This window comes from Amia ocellicauda, chromosome 2, assembly GCF_036373705.1.
Source record: "Amia ocellicauda isolate fAmiCal2 chromosome 2, fAmiCal2.hap1, whole genome shotgun sequence".
In the NCBI taxonomy this organism is placed as follows: Eukaryota; Metazoa; Chordata; class Actinopteri; order Amiiformes; family Amiidae; genus Amia; species Amia ocellicauda.
The window spans coordinates 1,715,951-1,740,342 of NC_089851.1; the positions used below are offsets into that span (position 1 = coordinate 1,715,951).

The following is a 24,392-nucleotide window of genomic DNA, read 5'->3' on the forward strand; positions in this document are numbered from 1 at the left end:
TACTGTTATGTGTAGTCATTTTAGTGACTGTAATCTAAACTTAAGGCTAACTGAAAGAGATCATGCACTAGCAAATGTATTCAAGATTTATGTGGGTTAAATCCGGGATTAATTCCCCCATATTAAAGAGCATTAAAACAAAACAAACACAATGTTATCTATGTTGCAAAAAGCTTTGCAACTCAATGTTTGTATCAAACTGTTACTGGATTTGAAGTAATAATGTTCTGGGTGAAAACATGATATTATCCATGTTCATATATTTTGTTATGTTTTGTTTTGCTTGTTTATGTACATTTCAGAAAGAACTGGCACAATTAATTCAAGTCTAGTTCTCAACTATATTAATTTAGAGCAGTTACATATCAGAGTTGTAAGATATGAATCCTTCCCTTGATGATACTCTGGTTTTATTGGGTTTTATTTTAACTAGGTGAGTACCAAAAATAAGCTATATTCCTTCGCTTACCTTCTTCAAATAAAAAAGGAGAAATGCTTATAATAGAAGTTGCTTTCTATGCTGTCCAAATGTGATTAATAAACCTGGGGAATACAAAACACTGCGATAAGTTTTTAATTTGAAATGAACTGGCCTAACGATGCATTAAAAGGTCTGACAGAAAGGTTTGACACAGTTCTTGGTACAGGATGCAGCTTTCCAGCAAACAAAAAACAGAAACCAAGAGAGATAAAGGTATCTATCTGTGTGTAGAATCAATGATGCAAAATAACAGCAACACAAGTCATATTAGAATTACACAAATCAAAAGTGATTTTCAAAACAATGACACTGATATTTTTCCATTAATCAAAAATAACCCAAGGATCCTGGGAAATGACAATATTCTAAATAACTTCTTCCACTGTCTGTGGTATTTTTACACAGCATTAATGGTTTCTTTTGCAATCCAAAACAACTCCCAAGACTGCGCAGTGAGAATTGCTTTCATGTCTTGGGACTCTGAGTAATATGCAAGACAAAATCCCTTTCATACTTCAAAAGGTTGAGGTTTTCCATAAAAAGGATTGGATCTGTACAATCCTTTTGGGAAGATTCAAGGATAAGTTCTTACGTTTTAAGGAGAGAAGTTGGTGGCGAGTTCAGTTTACTGCAACAATAGTTGCATTAGCATTTCCAGGAAACTCTGAAACCTCCACGGCTCTTATCCAGTTCAGTTGACACACCTTCCACTCCTGAGGGAGGGACTCATTTCTGCTTCATGAGACTCCATCTGCACCTTAAGAACTTTAATGAATCTTCATTTGTAAAAAAAAAAATATATATATGTTGTTTCCAAACTGGACAGATCCCTTTGTTTTTTAATTGTCCTCTTTCCTCGGCAGTGGCGCAATCCTTCTTGGTACTCACAGGAATTTTCAAAACACAGTTGTCAAATGGTCCTCAGAAAACGAGCCAATCATGAACTGAGCCCTGTCTCCTCGGTGTCCAAGCAAAGGGACCCCCGGCCACATAGAGGTTGTGAAGCAGCAGACCAACCCAAGAGGCCCTGTGCACCCCTCAGCAGTGTATCTCGTAGGCGATCTGTGTGTCGAACAGCAGGCTCTGGTTGAGGAACAGGGCCTCGGCGTCAAGTCCTTCCCCTGCGTCCCCACCCCCGGCCTCCACGGTCTGGGTGGCCTGGTCCTGCAGGGGCTCGTTGGGGGACAGCGCCCCCTGCTGGGAGTATCCGGCTGGGAAGACCGGCTTGCTGCGGTTGAGGACGTACATTTCGTGTCCGCGCTCGTCCCGGTACTCCTCCAGCTGGGCGAAGGTGGTGGGCCCGTCGGAGTAGTCGTTGACGTAGAGGATGCTCTCCTCCTTGTGGCCCTTCTTGCGGTGCTGGTGGCGGCTGTAGATCATGGCAATGAGCAGCAGGGCTGTGAGGGCGAGCAGAGAGATGCCCACAGCGATGGTGGTCTGCGTGGCCATGCTGAGCGCATTGAAGTCCATGCTCTCGAGGTCATACAGCGGCTCCTGGCTGATGTCCAGGGCTGGGTAGGAGTGCGAGCGCTGCGTGCCGGACGACAGGTTGACCGCTAGGTGGAAGGTGACCCGCGCCACGCCGCCGGGGTTCCAGGCCTCGCACTCGTAGCGGCCCGCATGCGCCACCGTCACATTGCTGAGGAACAGCATCCCGCTGCCCGTGTCCGGGTCGAAACGCTCATTCTTCCCCGGCCTCGCCGTCACCCCCCCGGCCTCCTCCTCCACCAGCCCTTTGGGGGAGGGCTCCGATTTAGCCTGAGATACCTTCCGCCAAGTGACCTGCGGCTGGGGGTACCCCGAGGCCTGGCAGGACACGCGCAGGTTCTCCCCCAGCCTCACGGTCAGGTGGCTGGGCTCCAGCTGCACCACGGGCGGGATGCACACCAGGCTGTTTCCTGGCACCTCCACCAGGCTCAGGTAGGAAAGACGGGGGGGCTCTGCACAGACGAGACGCCGCTCGGCAGAGCTCAGCAGCCGCTGGCCCTCCTCGTTGATCCAACTGCGTAGCCAGTGTAGGGCGCAGTCGCAGCGCCATGGGTTATCTGAGAAGAGGAGAGGACAGGAGAGGATAGGGAGGGAAAGAGAAGAGAAGAGAGGAGTCAGAGGGAGAAAGAGAGAGATATACAGCCAAGAAGAGATGGCAGAGAGAGGAAGGGTGGAGAAAAGAGAGAGACAGGAGGTTGAAAATGTTACTTTTGTTTTATTTTATTTAAGAATGGATGATTTGGAATCTCGTACAGGCCTTAGCTTTGCACACAATGCTTACCTGGAGTTTACCCTAATGCACCTGCATGGCCATTTTGTTAAATTAACCCATCTCTGTTGCTCATGACACCTCTCTCTTCTATGCTTACTGTGCTCATCGTGTATGAGCTGGGTCACGCTATCCCTCACGCTATGGCTCTTGTGGGTTCGTCAGCCCGCTGCTGAAGCTGTGCAGATTAGGGGATCTGAGGGGTCTCCGAGACCGTGGTTCGAACCTGAGCAGAGTGGGGGGTCTGACCTGCACATCCTATACCTTCAGCGGCTGTAGTGGGACCCACCTGTGACACGCAGCACCTGCAGGCTGACGAGGGGCTGCAGAGAGGCCTGGCTCAGAGTGCGCAGGTTGTTGCGGCTGAGGTCCAGCAGGGCCAGAGAAGACAGGCCAGCCAGAGCCTGCTCCCCCAGGACCTCCACACTGTTCTCCTGCAGATGCAGCTCCTGTAGCCTCTGTATCAGAGAGAGAGAGAAGAGAGAGGTGCTATGAGCCACAGAGATGGGTTACTTTAACAGAAAGACACAGAGCGGCAGGCCAGGATATATACAGAGTGAAACAAAAGTCACTATACAGGTACAGACTTTTATTTATAAATGCAGGTAAATGAATATGCATTTTTTATTTTTGTAATAATAAGACACGTCACACGTCACCGCCCCCCATAGCCACCTCCTACCTGTAGGCCCCGGAAGGTGAAGTCCTGCAGCCTAGTGATCTGGTTGCCTGCGAGGTACAGGATGCGCAGGTGCTCCAGGCCCTGGAACACGTCGGCAGTGACCAGGTGGATTCGGTTGCCATTAAGCGCCAGCTCCAGCAGGTGGCTCTGGCTGTGGAAGGCGCCGGGCTCCAGCGCCGAGATGCTGTTGTTCTGCAGGTACAGGTAGAGCAGCTGGCCCAGGCCAGACAGGTCCTGCTGCCGGATCTGCCCAATGCCATTGTCTTGCAGGAAGATGGTCTGCAAGCAAAGGGGAGGTGGGAGGGACCCTGGGATTAGACACCTTAGATAGGCTTTAGCTTTGCATAGCTACAGTTCTCCTAAATAGATCTGCTGGGTAATTTCTTTTTGTGTGTATTCTTTTTAAAAACCGGATCCCAACCACCCTTGTGGTATGCTGCTTTCAACCAGTGCTTTCTGCTGCACGCTGGCTGCAACAGGGCCACAGTTTCCCCACTCTCACTGTGTAAGGCAGTTGCACGCAGCCATTCAGAGCATTTACTGAGCGAAATCACTGTGTCTCCATTCTCCAGTGTTACAAACAGTTCAAATGTCACAGGGCTCGTTGTGTTCATGATGACATCACTGGTAGATCGTCCACACTTTTGGTGTAACTGGTTAGAATCTGATTGTTCCTGTGGTCTTGTAGGAAGCCTGCAGGTGGGGGGGTGGCATCCAATAGGATGTGACAGACATGGAGACAAGGGCACACAGACACACAGAGGTGAGAGGGATGGAATATTTGTCCAGCCCAGCCTTGGGTTCTTATTGGCCCCGGAGGTACACAAACAGTGGGTTAAGAGCTAATGTTGGAAAAAGGTTGGGAAAATAATTATGGTTTGACAATTAAAGGAGAGTCCACACACATTTTTATGATTTTCTTCTGTGGTGCTAGAAAAAGAATGTCCTCCCACAACAAAAAGAGGTATGCCCTGGAATCAGCCTACCCTAATTAGAATATAATTGGGCTGTAGGCTACAGGTGTGAATAATCAGCAGAGAGCATTAGACAGCACCTGTAGCCAATGCAATGTTTTTTTATTTGTTTTGCCTAAGGAAGCAACCAGTACCATAGATTTGTGTTTGAATTATTTTCATTTGTGTTTTTTCTTTTGTTTGAGGAGAGACTGGGTGCAACTTTTGACCAGCTTTTGGAGTTTTATTTAATTTTGACATATAAGACAAATATACAATAAAACAACAGTTACCATTCTTCCACCCGTGTTCACCTCCACTGTGTGCTGCCCTGGAAGCTGTGCCTGCAGCTCAAAGTGTATATTTTCTTTCACAAAATAATTATCACTGCAATTAAGCAGACTCCAGCCCACCCCACCTGAGCAAACGGTCGTATCTAATCCACAGAGGCCCTGAGGGAGATGCACTAACCTGTGTAGTAGGAGGGACGTCAGAAGGGATGTCTCGCAGCCCAATAGAGCCACACTCCACCGTCAGGCTATAACACCGGCATCCCATAGGGCACCCCGGGGTCCTGACAGCCAGGAGGGGCAGGATCAGGAGGGGCAGCAGAGGAAGGTCCATTGGGGTGTCAGGGAACGGCCTGAGAGAGATGACAGAGAGGAGTCACCCTGAGACCATGAGACAGCGGGCAAGGTTTCTCACTGCTTCTCTGCCAGACCGAGGGTCGTGTACAACGGTTAATTACAGTCAAGTTTCACTGCAAGATTTCAAAACTTGACCAACATGTAATACACCCCCAGTATACATCCAGTATAGCTGTTCACATCACTTTGTTTAGGACACATCCTTTTGTGATTTTGGTTACAACACAAACTGGTAAGCCAGAGTGCTTGTGGTCTCAACAACTGCTTGTGGTTTCAACAACTGGTTAGCCAGTGTTTGTGGTTTGTCGGGGAATATTATACATCAGAGCAAAATTCACACTCCATTAAGTTCACCGCAAGAAAAAGTACACTGAGCAATGTAAGTTTTACTCCCATTACTTTTCTAAGTGAAACAGCATTTACTCTGCTCTGCCAAGGATTTGCAATACTGTTTTACCATACTATACTATACTACTCATTAAACCTCAGCGACTAAGCTCAGAAGAAAAAAGCTTAAAAACCTAAAATGTGCCCGCTTTCTGCATGGTGTGATCCCTGCACAATAGGCGATCAGAGGTTTGTGAGGAGCAGCATTAGACTAGGCCCTCTCTGCACCTCCCGATTCAGTGTCCTTTCACAACCCTGTCAATACCCTCCAGTGATCACCAAGCCTCCTGCACACTGGCCTGCTCTGTATGCGCACAAAGGTCTAGATCGCTCTATACCGATGAGCCTCTTCAGCAGTCTGTCTTTTATCTGGCTCTTACCAAATCCCCATATGCCGGAAACGGTGATCAACAGGTTTATATCCAAGCAGAGACCAAGCAGAGATCCAGGTTCTATCTGCTTCTGAAAGGGTATAAGCTCGCTGTACACAGTGAACCCACTGCTCCAAATGTGAGATTACTGGAGCGATATGTTCTCTCATAACCTCTGGGTGGGTGAGAACATTTCAAACACACAAACAGAAATATATATATGTATATACAGTGAGGGAAAAAAGTATTTGATCCCCTGCTGATTTTGTACGTTTGCCCACTGACAAAGAAATGATCAGTCTATTTTAATGGGAGGTGTATTTTAACAGTGAGAGACAGAATAACAACAAACAAATGCAGAAAAACGCATTTCAAAAAAGTTATAAATTGATTTGCATGTTAATGAGGGAAATAAGTATTTGATCCCCTATCAATCAGCAAGATTTCTGGCTCAGCTCGTTACCTGTATAAAAGACACCTGTCCACAGAAGAAATCAATCAATCAGATTCCAAACTCTCCACCATGGCCAAGACCAAAGAGCTGTCCAAGGATGTCAGGGACAAGATTGTAGACCTACACAAGGCTGGAATGGGCTACAAGACCATCGCTAAGCAGCTTGGTGAGAAGGTGACAACAGTTGATGCGATTATTTGCAAATGGAAGAAACACAAAATAACTGTCAGTCTCCCTCAGTCTGGGGCTCCATGCAAGATCTCACCTCAATGAACATGAGAACGGTGAGGAATCAACCCAGAACTACATGGGAGGATCTTGTTAATGATCTCAAGGCAGCTGGGACCATAGTCACCAAGAAAACAATTGGTAACACTACGCCGTGAAGGACTGAAATCCTGCAGCGCCCGCAAGGTCCCCCTGCTCAAGAAAGCACATGTACAGGCCTGTCTGAAGTTTGCCAACATCTGAATGATTCAGAGGAGAACTGGGTCAAAGTGTTGTGGTCAGATGAGACCAAAATCAAGCTCTTTGGCATCAACTCAACTCGCCGTGTTTGGAGGAGGAGGAATGACCCCAAGAACACCATCCCCACCGTCAAACATGGAGGTGGAAACATTATGCTTTGGGGGTGTTTTTCTGCTAAGGGGACAGGACAACTGCACAGCATCAAAGGGACGATGGACGGGGCCATTTACCGTCAAATCTTGGGTGAGAACCTCCTTCCCTCAGCCAGGGCATTGAAAATGGGTCGTGGATGGGTATTCCAGCATGACAATGACCCAAAACACAGCCAAGGCAACAAAGGAGTGGCTCAAGAAGAAGCACATTAAGGTCCTGGAGTGGCCTAGCCAGTATCCAGACCTTAATCCCATAGAAAATCTGTGGAGGGAGCTGAAGGTTCGAGTTGCCAAACGTCAGCCTCGAAACCTTAATGACTTGGAGAGGATCTGCAAAGAGGAGTGGGACAAAATCCCTCCTGAGATGTGTGCAAACCTGGTGGCCAACTACAAGAAACGTCTGACCTCTGTGATTGCCAACAAGGGTTTTGCCACCAAGTACTAAGTTGAAGGAGTCGAATACTTATTTCCCTCATTAACATGCAAATCAATGTATAACTTTTTTTAAATGCGTTTTTCTGGATTTTGTTGTTGTTATTCTGTCTCTCACTGTTAAAATACACCTACCATTAAAATTATAGACTAATAATTTCTTTGTCAGTGGGTAAATGTACAAAATCAGCAGGGGATCAAATACTTTTTTCCCCTCACTATATATATGTGTGAATATTTTTCCTATGTACATATATTCCTCACAAACTGCAAAGCCTGTCCACAAAATAATTAAATATGTTTTCTTGCCCTGTACCAATGCACTGCATTAAGGTGTGCTATGCCCTGACTGTAGATTTTATCAATTGGACATGTGACTACAAAAGCCTAGGCTGCCGCAGGTAAGACCAGGTGAATTCCTTCCTACATCATCTCTTTCCTTGCCGATGGAGGGTTGGCAAGAGGGGACCTTCACCGCTCCTGGATGTTACTGCAGTGCAGCAGACCTGATCTGAAATTACTTTTTCTTTTTAATAAACCTGCCAGTGTCTGGCTGCTGGACTGAAAAAAGTAATTGTGTTCTTTTATAGATTTATATATATATTTTAAAGATCTCATGTGGAAAGCCCTACCGAGGTTCTGCGGCAGTGAGCAGCAGCTGTAGCACTTTTAATGAAAGTCCGGCTCATCTGTCAGATGTTCTCCTCCCCTGTACAGCATGTGTGGCTGTCAGCTCCGAGACGGCATTATGGGCAACATTACACTGCGGCTGTCAGCTCCCCCAGGATCATTTCGATTCTGCTCTGCTTCCCAATCTTGTCTCTGCAGGCAGAGCAGAGTCACTAAACTGGAATTACATCTTGCGCATTTCCCCACTTGTTTAAAAATCCTATAGTAATTTTATTTATTCTCTGTGATACCGAGAAACAGAAGACGACAAAACATGTTACCTGAGCGAAGTGACCTTTGCTTTAGGGCAGTGGTTCCCAAACCTGGTCCTGGAGACCCACAGGCTTTATGCTTCAACCAACTTTTCAAAGAATTAACTGAAATCTAATTTGAACTAATAATTTGCTTAATTTCACTTTAAAAATGGTTTCATTTACAAAATAATGGAGCATTCAGGTGCATTATACAATGTTATATTGTATGTGAAAACTCCATCTGTTTAAAAAGGTTAATAAGCTCTGATTAGGACAATTATTCGTTTAATTAGATAATTTAGATCTTTGTTTGGAACCAAAACTACTCTGATTTTGGGTCACAAGGCCTTAAACCACTGCTTTAGGAGAGAAAACCACAACAGCAAATAAACACACACAAAGCAAAATTGGATTATCTATCATAGCCTTCAATGCTGGCCGTGAGGCAGGTATGGTTGGGGTAATAGTAAAAGTAAATTTTAGCAACACAAATATAGTTACTTACTATATATTTTGCCAAGAATTCCATTCTTTGTTAACCAGCCCCAGTGAGGGGCAGCTGTAGAGTGCAGTCTGTTATACTGCGAGCTACAATGTCTTGTAAACAGGAACAACTTCAAACAGGGTGGGGCTCTTTCTATAAGCAACATTTCTCAGTTCTGATCGCCTGATCAAAGCAAATTACACTGATCTTAAGATCACTGTTGAGCCACATTAAGAGGGGCAGTGGGAGGAAAAGGTGGGGTGTCTATTGAGAGCCATCTCTAGGGTACCACGAATCAGGGCAACTACCCCGCCCTCCCCCCACACCTTCTTCCACATCACGCTGTCAGATGTAATACTTCACTCGCACCCATCAGTGTGTGCTGTGTACTGTGAAAAGTCCTTGGTCAACTACGTGTGATCCAAAATCACGTTCGCCATAAATACTGTAAGGAAGACATCAATCCAGGGAATTGTAGCTTGGCTATCACCCAACAAACAACTCACTGACTCTCTGCAGAAATACAGGAACACTGGATTCACCTCAGCCAACAACACAGCAACAAGAATAGCAGCTGTAAGAGATGCCAAACCTAAATTCAGAAAAGGTATGAAACAAAAGAGAGGTGAGCAGGAGCTGGAGAATGCACCTGGGAAGTCTTCTGAAACCAATTACTTTCTGACCATTGTGGATCAGGCTCTCCTGTCACTGACTACACAATGCAAACACATACAAGGATACGCCGCAGCCTTCTGGTTTTCTGTATGATGTGAAGCAACTTTGAGAAAAGGCAGGAACTATGTCTCAAGATATGCTGGGTGGCAATCCTGTCCATCGAGACAGGAATAGCCTCTAACCTGGATCACAGATAGCAGATTTCGACCTGACCTTGATCAGAGAATTACTGTTTCAATTATAAGAACATTACCATGATTATACAGAAGAAGTACAATTTAATATAACTATATTGTAATTATAGATATCAGTATTTAACCTGCAGACTGCAGCTGCCCTTGATGTTCATTGTAAACAGATCCCACCTGTATAAAGATGTTACGGGGGCCAACATAGCGTGATTCGTGTCCTCAGTGACATTTCCTAACTTCCGTGTCCTTTGTTATAAAAGTCTGGGGAGAACTGAACATTGTTGCACTAAAGAGACAGTGTTTGCTCCCTTTACCGCACAACACAGGAGCGAAGAACCTGATGCAATAAAGAGGCATCTGCTCCCCTGTTTAGCATTTACCTGCCATCTGTCAAAATCACACTGACATCAATGTCTCTTTCTAACCAGTGCTTAATGCAGTACATAGAAAGGCATCTTGATGTTTTTCATTATAAACCTTGCAAAGAAAACTGTGAATGAGGGATATTTATAATTGAGTCATTAGTGTGCCAACTATGAAGTGCTGTTAATCTGTGAAGTTTGTCTTCATCTATGGCTTGTAAGCTTTGTGTAATTTATTTTATTTTATTTATTTAACTTCCTGATATTCATTTCTGCAAAATATGTAACTCTTCCCCGGTACATTTACAACATTGGATTTTGACCTGGACAAGATAGTCTATAAAGAAAATCGTCACAGATTTTAATAATCAAGTATCCTAGATGCACAATACCAGATGTCACAGAGCAATCCTGCAACCGCCCACCATACACACCTCTCAGAGACATCTAAAATGACTGCCTCAAACTAAGCACATAAATAAATGAATGGCATAGCACAGTGCCATGACATGCTGGGGAACCACAAAGCTACTCTCTTGGCGCAGTGGTAGCAAAATACGGAGATCGAAGCCCACCTCTGACACAGCGGCTCAGCAGCTGCTATAACAATGGTGCAACGTATAACCCTTATGAACATATTCTATTTATATCAAAGCACAAGCACGTATTTCCCCGCAGACATACATACACATACAGACTAACACACACACACACACCCCCCTCACCCCAAGGTCATGTCCTGAAGCGGATGAGTGGAGATTTCGGGAACAGAAATGCTTCTGTGGCAGAGCGGCCTATTGTTGCTGTTGAATGAGAAGCATCTGAGCTCCCCCTGCTCTATTGAGAGAGTTGTGCGCTGCCGGGGGAGCGGTCAACCATTGAATGTATGCGTACTACAGGATTAACGCATGAAGACCTCATGCAGGTCAACTGATTTCTGATGTTGATCACATGAACCTTAACGCTAATCCCTACCTTAACCCAATCCCTTTTATACATGTGATTAACATCAGGTTAGAGCATGACGCAAGTGTGAAGAAGGCTGGGAGACTGAACATGCGTTTCCTTCTGGAAGTGAAAATGCAATAACCAATACATTAAGTGAATGAATGGTACAGGTACAACACGAATGCTACGCCCAGAGTGGGAGGAGCTCTCCGGAACAACCAGAGGGCGACTCAGCATCACCAAGCTAGAATGAATTAGGAGAACGGGTGCTTTTCAAGCAGGCACATTTCCAAGGCCAGATGGTACATTACATCGACCTAAATCAGATTTAAGGTTTGTGGAAAAAATATGTGCAAGCTACTGTCTATGATTCTTCAGATAGAGAGTTAAGAGATTTTGTATCAGGATTACATTAATTTTCTTTAATTTTAGTTTGTACCCATTGATACAATATTTTAAATTAACTGACTGAATTACACAAGACCTGCAATATTTACAAAAAAGAAAAAGACACAGAGATGTTTGTGTTCGTGCATCATTCATAGGCAGGAACATTTATGCACTACTCGTAATGCATTACCCTTTCATTTGAACATACCTTTTCAATCTGCCCTCGGGGTAAATCCATCTGGTTTCCCTGGTTCTCCTCTGGAGAGCTCCAGCAAATCAAACACTCACTTATTACTAATTAATACACTCAACAGCCAGCGATCCGGGGCTCCCAGCGGCTCATCCACTCAAGACCTCCTCACTGGAGCTTGTAGCTTGCCGAGAATGAGGTCACTGCATGAGCTGACTACTGGTAGAATCTCTACCCCAGACCCCCCCAAAACAGCTTCTGTGTTTCAAGAATGAGCCGAGGAGGGGGTCCTCAGTCCACCTGGCTGGACAAGAGTCCTTAAATAACCACCTGGGAAATAGTGTTATTTTAACTGTAGTTAAGTGAATAATTCGTTCAATTAACTAATTCAGAGCTCAACTGGAATGAAGCCCAGAAGTGAGATCTGGCCCTTCAACGCTGTAGTGTGACTCTCTCAGGCACCATGCTCTTCATTGCAGGACAGAACCACCTATTATTTAACTGCCTCACTGTCACTGCTGGTCTGCAAGAGGCACCATCGCACACTTCACCAAGATCATTCTGGAAATGAATTAACTCAACCGGGACTCTTCTTTAATGCTTAAATGCTCTGAGGTGGTTTAAGTCACAAAAGGCAATGACAGTCGATCGTTTAGCAGTGGCTTGCTGTCCGGTCCAGAGCTCTGGGAGTCATCTTATTTATCATGGTCACGCTACTGCTGCAAGATGAATGAACTGCCAGCCCGCCACGATGGGCCACGCTGCAGTGTTGCTGCAATTAACGCCAGACCCGATCAGCTGTCTCCTTTCTGTTTCTGCTTTTACCAAATTATGTATCTTTAATGCAACAGGGGAAAGACACAAAGACACAAGATCCCCATCAGAACCGCCTCGAAGCTGCTGCTCGGAGCTCACATGTAAAGGCGAGTGCCTCAGAGGGAGCAGTATGAAGTAAATACATAAATAAATAAAACCAAAACAGCAGCTCTCTTTGTATTGCTTTCCTGCCCCATGAATATGAAATGATTCTGCTTCCCTGGATCTGAAAGGGCGAGAGGAGGCCAGTCAGAGTGCTCCTGAAATAATGCCAAGCCGTAACCCTATAGTGAGTCTTCAGGCTTCAGCTCCCACCTCCTCTCCAGATCCAGTCCTCTGCTCCAACACCCGCCTGAGTCAGGCGAACCAGTCACCCGGGATTTGATCCGCATAAAAAGCATAACAAGAAGATCAGTCTGGCTATAAGGGGATTGCTGACTGCTATCGTTCAGCCACAGGAGGATGTCCGCGTGGTGTCCTTGCACACAGAGACAGTATATTAAGTCCCCACACTATTCCTGTAGTGAGTGACATGCCCGTGACTGCGTGCTGCCATGTGATGGTGGATCTTAGCGGTACGCTACCGGTAGACCGTCAACATGCTTTGGAAATAGATTTTTACCGCTTCTGCCTAATGACTGCGTTGGCGGGATTATTTTCTTTTCAGACTGAGGGGTAAAATTTTGTCAAAGCAAAACCGCGTCTCAGATCCCCCACGTCTGTGCTCTCTCTCCTCTCCCTCCTCCACTGCCGCAGCCTCCCTTGTCACCATGGAAACACGCAAAAAAGCAGGCAGCTCTGCAGACATTATTATTTGTAGACCTACAGGAAAATAAAGATCAAAACCAAAAGGCAGAGAGAGAGAGAGAGGGAGAGGAAAATAGATTTTTTTATTTTTTTAATGAACTAATCAGATCTGAGGTTTGGCCACTGGGTTGTGTTCTCCTAAACCACAGCTGAACATCTGAACATCAGGAACAGAGAGATGCAAATGTGACAAGTGCTCCTTATTCACTGTGTCATCAGACTTCGAAGAGATAATTAATAAAATGTGTCAGCCAGCCAGCGCTCTACTTCCCTACTCATCATCCTGCCAGCGGATGCACACCGCCTGACAAGGAAATCAGCTCGCTGATCATACCCCGATAAGAACGCTTTCGGGACCTGTCACATAGGCCGCTCACTCACAATGTTTCCATTTAATTTATCTTCTGTCAATCCCATCGTCCATCATTCGCCATCGCTCTCCCAGCAAGCTCCCTGCTTGGAGCACCCAGGCTATAACATTCTGCTGAGAAATAAATAATAATTATTATTACTATTATAATTATGGACTGCACTGCGTGTTATTAGGAACAAACAAGGGTTAGTAGTCATGGGAAAGTGACTGAACACATCCTAACCTCCATCTAATATTCGCTCCATGTCCATACACAGTGTTAACGAAGGCAAGCCGCAAGCTGTACTTCACTTTACATGTTTCTAATGTCTGCAACAGAGTTGTCTTTTGAAAGGGAGTGACTTGGGGGAGGCGGCTGTCACAGCACATGTGTCCATGGGAGGACCTCCCAGATGTGAGCTGAAAGCAGCCAGGAACACCCTGATCTGCACAGTGTACAATGATTCAATAAACAGATATGCGAGAGAGAACAGATAGACATCCAACTGTCAAGAGTTTTTTTTCCCCCTTGATTGTTTGCATAGGAAACGTTTGTGTTTGTCTACACATATGTGTGCAGGTGTTTCAGCAACCGTGACAAAGTTGCAGTACAGAAATGACTGCACCATGCACTGCCAGAAAAGATCTATCCGATTCTATTTGACTATCTGAACTAAAATGACATATTTAGATGATTTCATAACAGGGAAAATACGTTAAGTTGACATACAGTCCTTGCTGAACCACTTATTAAATTGATCAATTGAATTGGTAAAGAGCTTTGTGTCTCCCTTGTGCTTTCCCCAAAGACAGATCTGTCCCATCCATGTAATTAACATTTTACTGTAGTCATAATGAGGGCATGACACACGGAGAGAGTCAGTACACAGAGGCATTTCATAGACACTGATTTCAACACGGTGTCCAACTAGAAAATTGTCCGCTTCAACCACATCAGCTGGGCAGAAAATGCAATCGTGAAGGTGTAAATTATTTTAGATGTATTTTTTGGTGTCAAAAGCAACACTGCTGTCCAAACACAGCACACCAGAACTGACATAACTGAACACCTCTCATGAGCGGATGGCAGCGCAGGCCTCGGTTTTAGATTCACTCTGAAAATGGCATTGGTGCCATGGATTAATTATTAATTATGGTTGGGTTTCCCTCTTAGATCCAGCTTCATCCCCCCACTTGACAAGGAAGAACTGGAGCATGTATTTTTCCTGAGCACAATTATTTGAACATGATGGATGATACTGTCTTGGATTAGGAAAGGTGTTCATAATTTCCCTGTTGGGTTTTTATTATAATTAAACAGAATGGTGACACTGAAATGGACCCTAAAACAGCTGAGGCCTGTGGAAGCACACAATTAATTCCTCCAGCCCAGTCAGTGGCAATTGTAAGGTAAAGGGTCCCGGGTTCCCCATCCTATGGTCTACCGTTAAGGAACGTATTGTATTGTGTATGTGTGCATTGCTGAGGTCATTGTGTTCGCTGAGCAGGACACAGAAACTCAATCCTGGCTCTTCTCCTGTCAGTACTTCATGTGACAAGACCTGAGGGAACAACCTCCCCCACAGACACACGTACACAGGCACGGCTGCCAAACCCAATTTTGTGTACAGAGACTGCAAATACAACTGTACCAGAGAATGTAAATAAATGAATAAGTGAATGAATAAATAAATAAGGAGACTCGCCCTAGAGTCATGTTACATTACCGAAGCCCCTTTGCTCAGAGTCTGTTCTATAACCCAGTCTTTTGTCCAGGTTTTGCCTGAAACACTTGTTTATCTTTTCATGTCTCTCTGCCTTCCGGCCCCTTGTGTGCTGTTGCGATACATACTCTCTCTCTTGCTCTCTCTCTCTCTCTCTCTCTCTCTCTCTCTCTCACACACACACATTCTCTTTTTATTTCCCTGTCTTTCTTTGCTTCTCTGTCTTTCGCTCTCTATTTTTGCTTCTCTTTCTTGCATTCTCACTCTTTCATTGTTTATCTTTCTTTGCTTCTGTCTTGCATTCTCATTCTTTTCTTGCTGATATTTTTTACCCCTCTCTTTCTTGCATTCTGTCTTTGCTCTCTCTTCCATTCTTTCTTTCTCTCCCTCTTTCTATGCTCCTTTCTCTCTTGCATTCTCTCTCCTCTGTCCCTTCTCTCTCTCTCTCGTTCTCTCTGACACTGAAAATTCCTGATGGTGGTTTTCCATATTGGTTCCAATATTTCATGCAGAGCGGTGAGATGCAGTGCAGTGTGGTGTGGTGTGGTGTTGTGCTGTGCTTATTTACAACTCATGCCCTATTTCCCTTCAAGCACTGCTCATGAGCAAAAAGCAAACAGAAAAGGGTAAAGTGAAATATAACTGCAGTGGCTTGGCCAGGGACCCATCTCCACTCCTGTCAGTCCACAGATATAAATCAGATGCAAGCCTCCACCATTTCTGCCTGAGTAGCATACAGATTAAGAGCTCTGACTTGAGCCACTGTCACAGACACACCTCTACAAAGTGCACTTTGTAACCATCTGCTAGAAACACCTGCACAGAATAGAGAATCCTAACCAAAAAAATATAGTTTAATAATAATGGTCATTCCTGCACTGCCGCTACAAGTGCCACTGAAACACCAGGTCTAATTGCTTTCTGGCGCAGAGCCATGTCATTTCTGAGTCTCGCTTAAAACATAAAAAATAAAAATTGTGTGAACTGATGGTCTTTTCCAGCTACAAGTGGAAACCAGACACTTGGCATTGACCAGACCACAGCACACTGTCGTGGCATGAAGCTGGGCAGCGATCACACTGCCGTAGTGTAGTGCCCTCAAAGCCTTTGGCAGTGGCAATGTTGTCTCAACAATAGAGATCATTCATAGTCAAAGGGGAGAAGAGAGCCCTCTTACCCACTAGGAGATTCCAAAGCCATTGGCCTGTCTGCCGAGACTGAAATAAAGGCCGGCACAATGAGAGCTCCTTCTAAGAGCCTGGGTAAAGATTTTCTTTTTTTTTTATTTCCTAAGTATGTCTTGTGAAACAAATTTTTTAATGCAGAGCAAAGCTGCCAAGAGCCTTTGTCTCGAGAAACATCCCTTGCTTATTTAAGATGAAATCTCTTTCTCACACATTAGAGCAGCACAAGGCTGTATTTACAGCTCAGTACATTTTGTCAGCAGAGGATGAAAAACAATTCAAGTTCTGTTACTTTGTTGTTGTAGTTTTACATCCCATTGCAACCATCTCAAGAATAAAGTAGACTGCAGAAGTGAACTGCACAAGGTCCACAAAAACACATAAACACAGCACGGCTTAGACTGCAAACAAATCACATTATTAATGCCATTAAAATGGTTTACTATTAACTGTTAAAGAAACTGGAGCCTTAAAACCTTATGCCTGGCACCTGTAGTATGACTTGCCCACAAGTCCAGGAGCCCTGTTTACAATAATTATTCTGAACTGTGCATCTAAACTGTGCCCTTCCACCTCAGAATATAAACCATTCAAGGGTCTACTCATATACAAGTCCTGACAGTCTGGCTCCTGTGGAAAAAGAGGCACATTAACTTCAGAGGAGTGTTCATCTAAACAAACAGAAAAGGCCAGCAGGCTGGGGAGCCATACAATCCTCCTGTCCTCTGCTCACAGCTCCATTAAGCTTCTGGGGGGTTAAAGTAGGAAATGAAAAAATGACTTGACTTCTTGTGTGTTTCATTCGTAACAGAATCTTGCACCTCAGGTGAAGCAAACTAAAACAATTCCCACAGAGAGGTGTATCTCGGCTATGCGGAGGAGATGGGAGATGGGAGACGCACAACATTATCCTTCAATAGCCAACTACATGAATCACTTCCCACAGAGAACTGTGCCTTCTCCTGTGTGCTTTTAGTTTTTTTCACTGCAGCCAATCTTCAGACAAGTGTCTTGTAAATCTTCCGAATCGCTGACCTCCTGAGCAGCCTGACAGCGCAAGGGGAGAGGAACTGGAGTTCCCAACTGTGTTGTTCATCTGTCATCTGTAAACTAGGTGTTGATGCTGACCAGTGCCCTGCGAGATTCCCAGGACACTTAAAGTACTCCAGGGCACTTCAACTTTGCACCAAAAAAGTGTTCAGTCAAACTGTGCAGTGTTCAGTCGAAATGCATATGGCATAGTTTAAATCATGCCCTGTCAAGAACAACCCTGTACCCTACTGAGGGTAATTTTGCTGTCCTACCATTTAAAAATGACACTGTGATTGGGAACTGGTGGGAACTGGTTTGTACTATGCAATTCACAGGGAGATCAACGTTTCCATTTGGTCTAGGTCAATGCCTAGATACGATGCTTTTCAAAAGGGTCCAAAAAAGACAATTGCAAAATAATCTCTGCAGCCGCCTTCAGGTCACTTAATAAGCTTCTTTTAAAATGTTTATATTTAATGTAGCATGAATCCATTCCCTGGGCCTTTGGGGATATGAATAATTCATGTGCAATTCTTTCAATTCAAATCTGAGTCCTTATTGATGTGTTTTGCACTCTGTTTTGTCAAAATGTCATTATTTGCATCTCTGCGCTTCTCTAATTGGAAGCATATGCTTGGGAAGCGTACAATATATATTTATAGTAGATTGTGACCTGTGTCTTTAATTATCGCATTCAACGTTTGTGCCATATAGTCATAATTTAGTATACTACTGATGAGCAAAGTCTTTTATCAGGAAGATTAATCTCAACATTTCTGTCCCTTGCAGCATGATATTACAGAGAGCCAAGCAGTCAATCAGATACACAGCTGGCCAAGTAGATGTTTAATTAATAATGTATTTAAAAAAGATTAGTTAAGGGTTAGTGTCTGTGTGCATTAGCAGTCGTCAGAACAGTCTCCATTTCTCTGGGGGATGGAAGTGTACATTTCACATCTCATAATTACAGCAGCAAGGGAACTTCACAATATCACATAAGCTAACTGAACCACTTCAAATAAATAACTCTAACTCTCTCTCTCTCTAGAAATGTGTGATCTTTATGTTTTTTATATGCCAAAACTGTCCCCTTTTTTGTAAATCTAAATTTTGTGGGATATATATTTAAATATATTTTAACCTGCAATCTGTATATTTATTTTTTAAGTTAAAATTATGTTGTAGAAATGAACCATACTGTAATATTTATATTATTATATTATATAATAAACTTATGAAATAAATATATGGATTGCAGAGTAAATGATATTACAAATATATCCAATATATTTTAAATTTACAAAGGGGGGGCAATTGTAGCATATTACAAATATTGGGATCATACATTTCTGCCATGGATTAAAAGTATATATTTGTTCCCTGTTGTTGTACCTGTGGACACAGGTTCAATAAATAGGTATAGCTTTCACTACTTCAATGTCAAATGTCAGCACTGGGACGAAGCAGATCACCATGATCTAAATGTGCATTTTATTAAATAACGGTTTATAAATAATGTAGGAGCAACACAAGGTCAGATTCGAGTGAACTGTTACTTATTGTTACCAACCAAAGACAAGACAAAATGTGCAACAATTACCCCCCCAAAAAGTATATCATCACTACTTCAATGACAATAGCCTGAACAAATAAACTAAATAATATCCACAGAAGGCATAAGCGGTGCACCAGTTGTCCAAGCACTGTTGACATACTGACATACAGAAAAGACACAACCAAACACATAACACAATGCCAAACATATAGCATGTAATGGTGCCGCGCAAAAAATATGAACATGACATAAAATATGTTCTCGATATATGTTCTAAATATGATACATTACAGTTAAACCCAAAATGCAGTAATGAGCATAAAGAGATCTGAAGGAGTCGCCTCAGAAAGATGCTGCTTACAGGACGCCACACAAAGCGTGATGACGCTGATCTATCAGGACATCACAGAAGCCGACAGGACGGCGCGGTTCGGCGCGTTTCCATGTTGCCATGGCATCGCGCTAATGATTATGAATAGTTTTTATTGTTTCCCGCAGAACAAAATGACCGACTACCGGATGAAGGAGCGCCGCCGGCTGCGTGTGGGCGCTTGTGCGGGGGATGCTCAAGCGCAGCTCCGTCTGCGGATCACAGCCCTCGGAGCAAAGCGGCGGCAGCACTGGGGCCTCGCATCACCGTACTGTACCTGCCAGCCGGCCGCGCAGGTGCGTCTCTCTCCCAGCGACTGCGGGAGCCGGTGTGCGGGGTCTCAGTGCAGTCCGAGCGGCGCTGTCCGCGTCCCTGTCCCGCTGCGGCGCCGCCGGTGCATAGTGCGGTGCGGCTCCGAGGGGCCGACCGAGCGGCTGTGCTTTTAGTCACGGCTTTCTTCTTCTCCTTCTGTTCTTCATCCAACGCTCTTTTATTCTCCACCACTCTGATCCGTCTCACCCAATCTTCACTATATCGTCTGTTATCCTGCCCCTCTCTCTCTCTCTCTCTCTCTCTCTCTCCTTGCTTTGTTCTTCACTTTATTCTATCTCGATTTTTTTCCTCCCTTTATTTTGATCATGGTATTTCGTGATTGGTACTAGGAGAGTTACATCATCATAAGTCTTATCCAATCAAACACGCCACTGACACGCATCTATATCGTAGTGTTTATCATCTTATGTGTATCTATGTAGGCTTGTATGTATGTAGGCTTGGTCTATATGTTTATTATAACGTTTTAAGTCTGTGTATTATTTAACCAGGACACTGTCTTAATGCAGCACAACGGCACTGCAATACAGCACAGGAGGAACACAGATCCTGTAAAAGATCCTGCATCTAGCCCTGTCGCTGATCTGGGGTGTTTTGTGTGTCACTACTAGGACAGCAGTACGAGTCCCATGTCAATACACTTTTGAAGGCCCTGCGGGCAAGAGAAGAGGAGGCATCAGCAGCATTATAGAATGACTGGAACCGTGGTGGCAGCGTGGGGTGGGGGGGTTGGGGTATTAGTGCATTCTGTATGTTGTGCTTGGTGTTGTGTCACTTCTGTATTCTCCTTTATGCGAGGTTGATTCGTTTTGACATGGCAGGTGTTTTTCATATTGGTACAATAAAGCTAAAGATCTCAGCAGTATCTGGCCAGTGGACAACACCCCCTTTTTTATAGGGTCAGACTATCCATTTCTTCATTACAGCTGGTAAAATATATATTGGTAAAATATATATATTTTTTAAGGTTCTGATATATGATTATTTAAAACCATTTTCATAAAACAGCTGCCTTGTGTAAATGCTCATATCTGTCTTTATTTTCTTCTTATAATAGTGACGTTGTTGTCTCCTCGTCCCCAGCAGGTGAACGGCGGTGCAGCGGAGGGGACAGGAGACAGCGGTGGCCTGGTGATCTCCCGCACTGAGCCTCCATGAGCTTGATCTGGGCCTCGAATTAACAGAGCAGATTAATCTGAAATCACTTAATGATGAGGGTGGAGATTAAACTGTTTCCAAGGGATCAGAGCAGATCAGTAACATGCTATCCTAAGGTTCCTGTTAATCCCCCCCCCCGCCCCGTTATCATCAGCTGCTCTGAGGCTAAACAATGCCTTGTCGCTGGACTGCCCCCCAGCCCTGTGATTATGTCTGGTGATGGCAGGCCTGTAATTCCAGGTCTGTCTTCAGTGGTTTTTATGTGGGAAGCTGCTCTTAGTGTCACTGAGGCATCAATCCTCCCTACTACTGTTTCCTGACCATGTGCAGAGGGTCTTTTGTGCTGTTCGCCGCTTCACATGCTTAAATTATGCTGGGTCACTGTTATTTTTCAACATATTTCAAAAATCAAAATTCGCTGCATATTTATTGTCCCAATCAAGGAAATAGCAGAATCGTTGCCTTTCTTCAGCCATGACTCTCAAACAGAGGTGATTTGTACCCTGTTATCTGACCGCGTTTCAGAGAACCACCTGCTTCTTGTCAGCACTGAGAGTTTTTCTCTCTCGTACTGTGATCTGCAATGGCTCATTTGGTTCTACGATAAGTATTGTCTTCTATATGTCCTCTCCTTACACCCCCAGCTCCTTGGAAACCAGTGTCTTACTGTGACAGACAGCTGGACTAGCAAGGCACAGGCCCAAATCCGGCCCTGAATGTCAAGTGCAGTGTGCCGCAAATCCGCTCCTCGAGGGACAGAGCATATCTGGCTCCCATTCCATCCTGAGATCTTAATTGGTTAATTGGAATAATTAATCACTTAACGTAGCCAGCTTAACCCTCTTTCCTGGGTCTCAGGCAGGTTATGGTTTAAAGGGACCTCTGAGTAAAACCGTCCGTGATCTGATCCTGTAAGTGAAGTATACTCATTTCATATATATATATATATATATATATATATATGTGTGTGTGTGTGTGTGTGTACAGGGCTCTAGTGTAACAAGATATAATAATATGTTCTCGGACTGCCTAAAGTGACATGCAGTCTCTGTATCTCAGGACCCAGGTGGCAAGCTCCAGGGGCAGAGACACTACTAATGTCCTCAGATGAACAGATGAATGGAGATATAATTAGACCTTGTTTTCAATCCAGAGAAACCAAAAACTGAGGGTTTGCTCTTGGAGGGTGAGGAGCCAGGGGGAGGCCTGGGGAAATACAGAATCCGAGTGCAGGGAACAACGAATTGGGCACAACAGACGGAGGCTTCTGTGCAGCAGCTCGCACACAACGAGAGCCAAAGACAAGAGATGGCAAGTAGAGAAATTAAGAAAATGTGGCCTTCTGAAGATCTGAGCTGCTGTCGTCATTGAATGCCTTTGCATAGCTACCCGGGTGTCTTTCTAGCAGGGGTTGGACTGTGTGATAGGAAGACACAGCAGGACCGGAGTGAAGCACAGTTACATTGTGAACGAGAAGCAAAGGAGGGAATTGGTGCCGCAAGTGGGAAAGGGATGTTAATGTATATGCTTATGTAGTGGTGCTATTCTCATATAGAAAATAAAATACTTTTGTTTGGATGCCAGGTCCATAAGAACCAAAAGAAGAAAAATAATTGCATCACAATTCCATCCCCCACCCCCAAGTTGGACTGATCGACCCCTACTGGAGTCTCATACCTGATGATCAGCTAACAGAGCAATGAAACCTAAAAATATAACATGCAATTGATTGGATTCAGTAAAATAAACAGGTAACCGGCTCAATAAACAAAAAAAAACAATACCTTCTTACACCCCTAGAAAAACAAAATACAAAGCAAAAAATGTTTTTTTAAAGTACATTAACCAATTAAGCATCAAAAACAATATCTTAAAGCACAGTTATTGTTTTCTTCAGGTTAACAAATAACTAATTTACACAAACTCAGTGGCGGGGGCACAGTGATGTAAGATGTGTGGGATAGGGACATATGTGCCTGACAAAGGGGTAAGAGTGTACAGTAGGGGTGCAATGTGTTTGTGCGTGAGTGTCTGGGATTTAATTCTAGCGAATCAGTAAGCGGATGATGGTTCATCTGCCACAATGAGTCTCGAGAATCAGAGTTTAAAAACAACAACTGGCAAACAAACAAACAAACCAAAACATTGTGTTTCTCAGCGTGCTCCTCTCATCTTGCCCAGGATTGTGTGAGAGTGCCTTGCTCTGTCCCCCTGTCTCTTTCTGTGGCCCAGCTTTTGGGAGCGGATGTAACATGCTTTGCCCTGGGGCCCCAGCACGAATTCCTGGGCCGAGAGGATGGGCAGACAGACACAGGCTTCAGTCACTCCGTGCTGGGCAGGGCACCTCTCTCTTGCCATCTCTACCCCATAAACTCAATGTTTTCCAAGAAAGAGAAACAAACGAGCACAGGGTTAGTCAGTTCCAACTTTACTGAAGAAGAAAAATCTGCCACAGAGATTAATCATTTAGTCCTTTTCCACTTCATTCAGAAAAAGTCTCTTAAAACAAGAAGTCTGCTTGCAGGGTTTGTTTCTACGGATGACATTAATATTAATAAAAAAATGCTATTCTAATATCAGGCAACATTTTCTCATATATATCTCTACACAAATTAACTTGGTAAGCTTTGATTTTGTTTATTTTGAAATAGAAACAAAAGTAACAGCTTGTAATTATTCAAGCCAAGATTTTAAAGGCATTTCATCAGCGCTGAGTACACTTAGTAGACTGCGTACAGAAAGGATTTCAGCCTAAGGGCCAGACCAAATGAAAACTCTGACCTGTCTGTGAATCGCAAAGTACAAATCTGTACCCTACTGCCGTTTAATTGAGTGTTAGCACTTTATAATATTTATAAATCAAAACATGCTAGGGTACATTTTTTGTAATTGGGATTCATGGGTGGGTTGATTTGGGTGGGTGAGGTGGGCCTTAGGCAGGACGGTTTTGGAAACAGTTCAAATGTATAGGTTAAAAGATTGTCTCTTATTGAATAAGAGATGTCATCTGCAGTTGGGTGAGATTACCGCAGAGCTGAGTGGTTCTGGCTGCAAAAACTGTACATAAGACTTATACAATAAGATATACTTTTCACATGACCTAGCTATTCATAAATCTCACACATAAGGATTAGAGACACAAATATCTTTACAGTGGAAAAAAAAATGTTTACTTTTGTTAAATTTAACAATCAACCCCCTTTCTCTCCATCTAAAAATGTTTTGGTCCAACATCCTACAGTAGCAGATCTGTGTTGTTTCCATGCTGGTTAAATGCAACAAAACTTTTCAAACAAATGTACATCCTCTGAAATTGGATCCACTCGCATTGTCCTGAAACATTGCTGGTAACTGAAGAATTTTAAAACCCTGATAATTCTCCACATGGGACGGCATTAATACACAAGATGAGAGGTATAGGAACATTTGGAAATGCTGCTCTGTGATTGGCTGGTTTCTCATATGTGATTTATAGTATGTGCTTGAACAGATATGGCCCATGTATAGTCACAGAGGTACAGTGATAAGTGTGCGGCAGTGAACATACGGGCTGCTGTTCCTCCCGTCAGGCCTGTGATGGTAATTACTCTAATTTGTGTTGACGTGGTTTCAAA

At 44.0% G+C, this 24,392-nt stretch overlaps 1 protein-coding gene across 1 annotated transcript; it reads right to left on the reverse strand.

Annotated features, from left to right (window-relative positions):
- Positions 1-558: 558 nt before the first annotated feature.
- Positions 559-20,310, reverse strand: lrrc24 (leucine rich repeat containing 24). Its single transcript, XM_066716172.1, has 5 exons — positions 19,565-20,310; positions 4,845-5,016; positions 3,421-3,699; positions 3,028-3,196; positions 559-2,526 (listed from the first exon to the last, which is right to left on the reverse strand). The coding sequence occupies exons 2-5, from the start codon at positions 4,995-4,997 to the stop codon at positions 1,520-1,522; spliced, it is 1,608 nt and encodes a 535-aa protein (XP_066572269.1). The 5' UTR covers positions 4,998-5,016; positions 19,565-20,310; the 3' UTR covers positions 559-1,519.
- Between the last annotated feature and the right edge of the window lie 4,082 nt (positions 20,311-24,392).

Excerpts from the sequence above, each read along its gene's own strand:
- lrrc24 (XM_066716172.1), bottom strand. The coding sequence starts at position 4,997 with ATGGACCTTCCTCTGCTGCCCCTCCTGATCCTGCCCCTCCTGGCTGTC. Across the intron at positions 3,700-4,844 it reads ACGTCCCTCCTACTACACAG|ACCATCTTCCTGCAAGACAA; the intron begins GTTAGTGCATCT and ends CTTTGCTTGCAG. Across the intron at positions 2,527-3,027 it reads GCAGGTGCTGCGTGTCACAG|ATAACCCATGGCGCTGCGAC; the intron begins GTGGGTCCCACT and ends TCCTCTTCTCAG.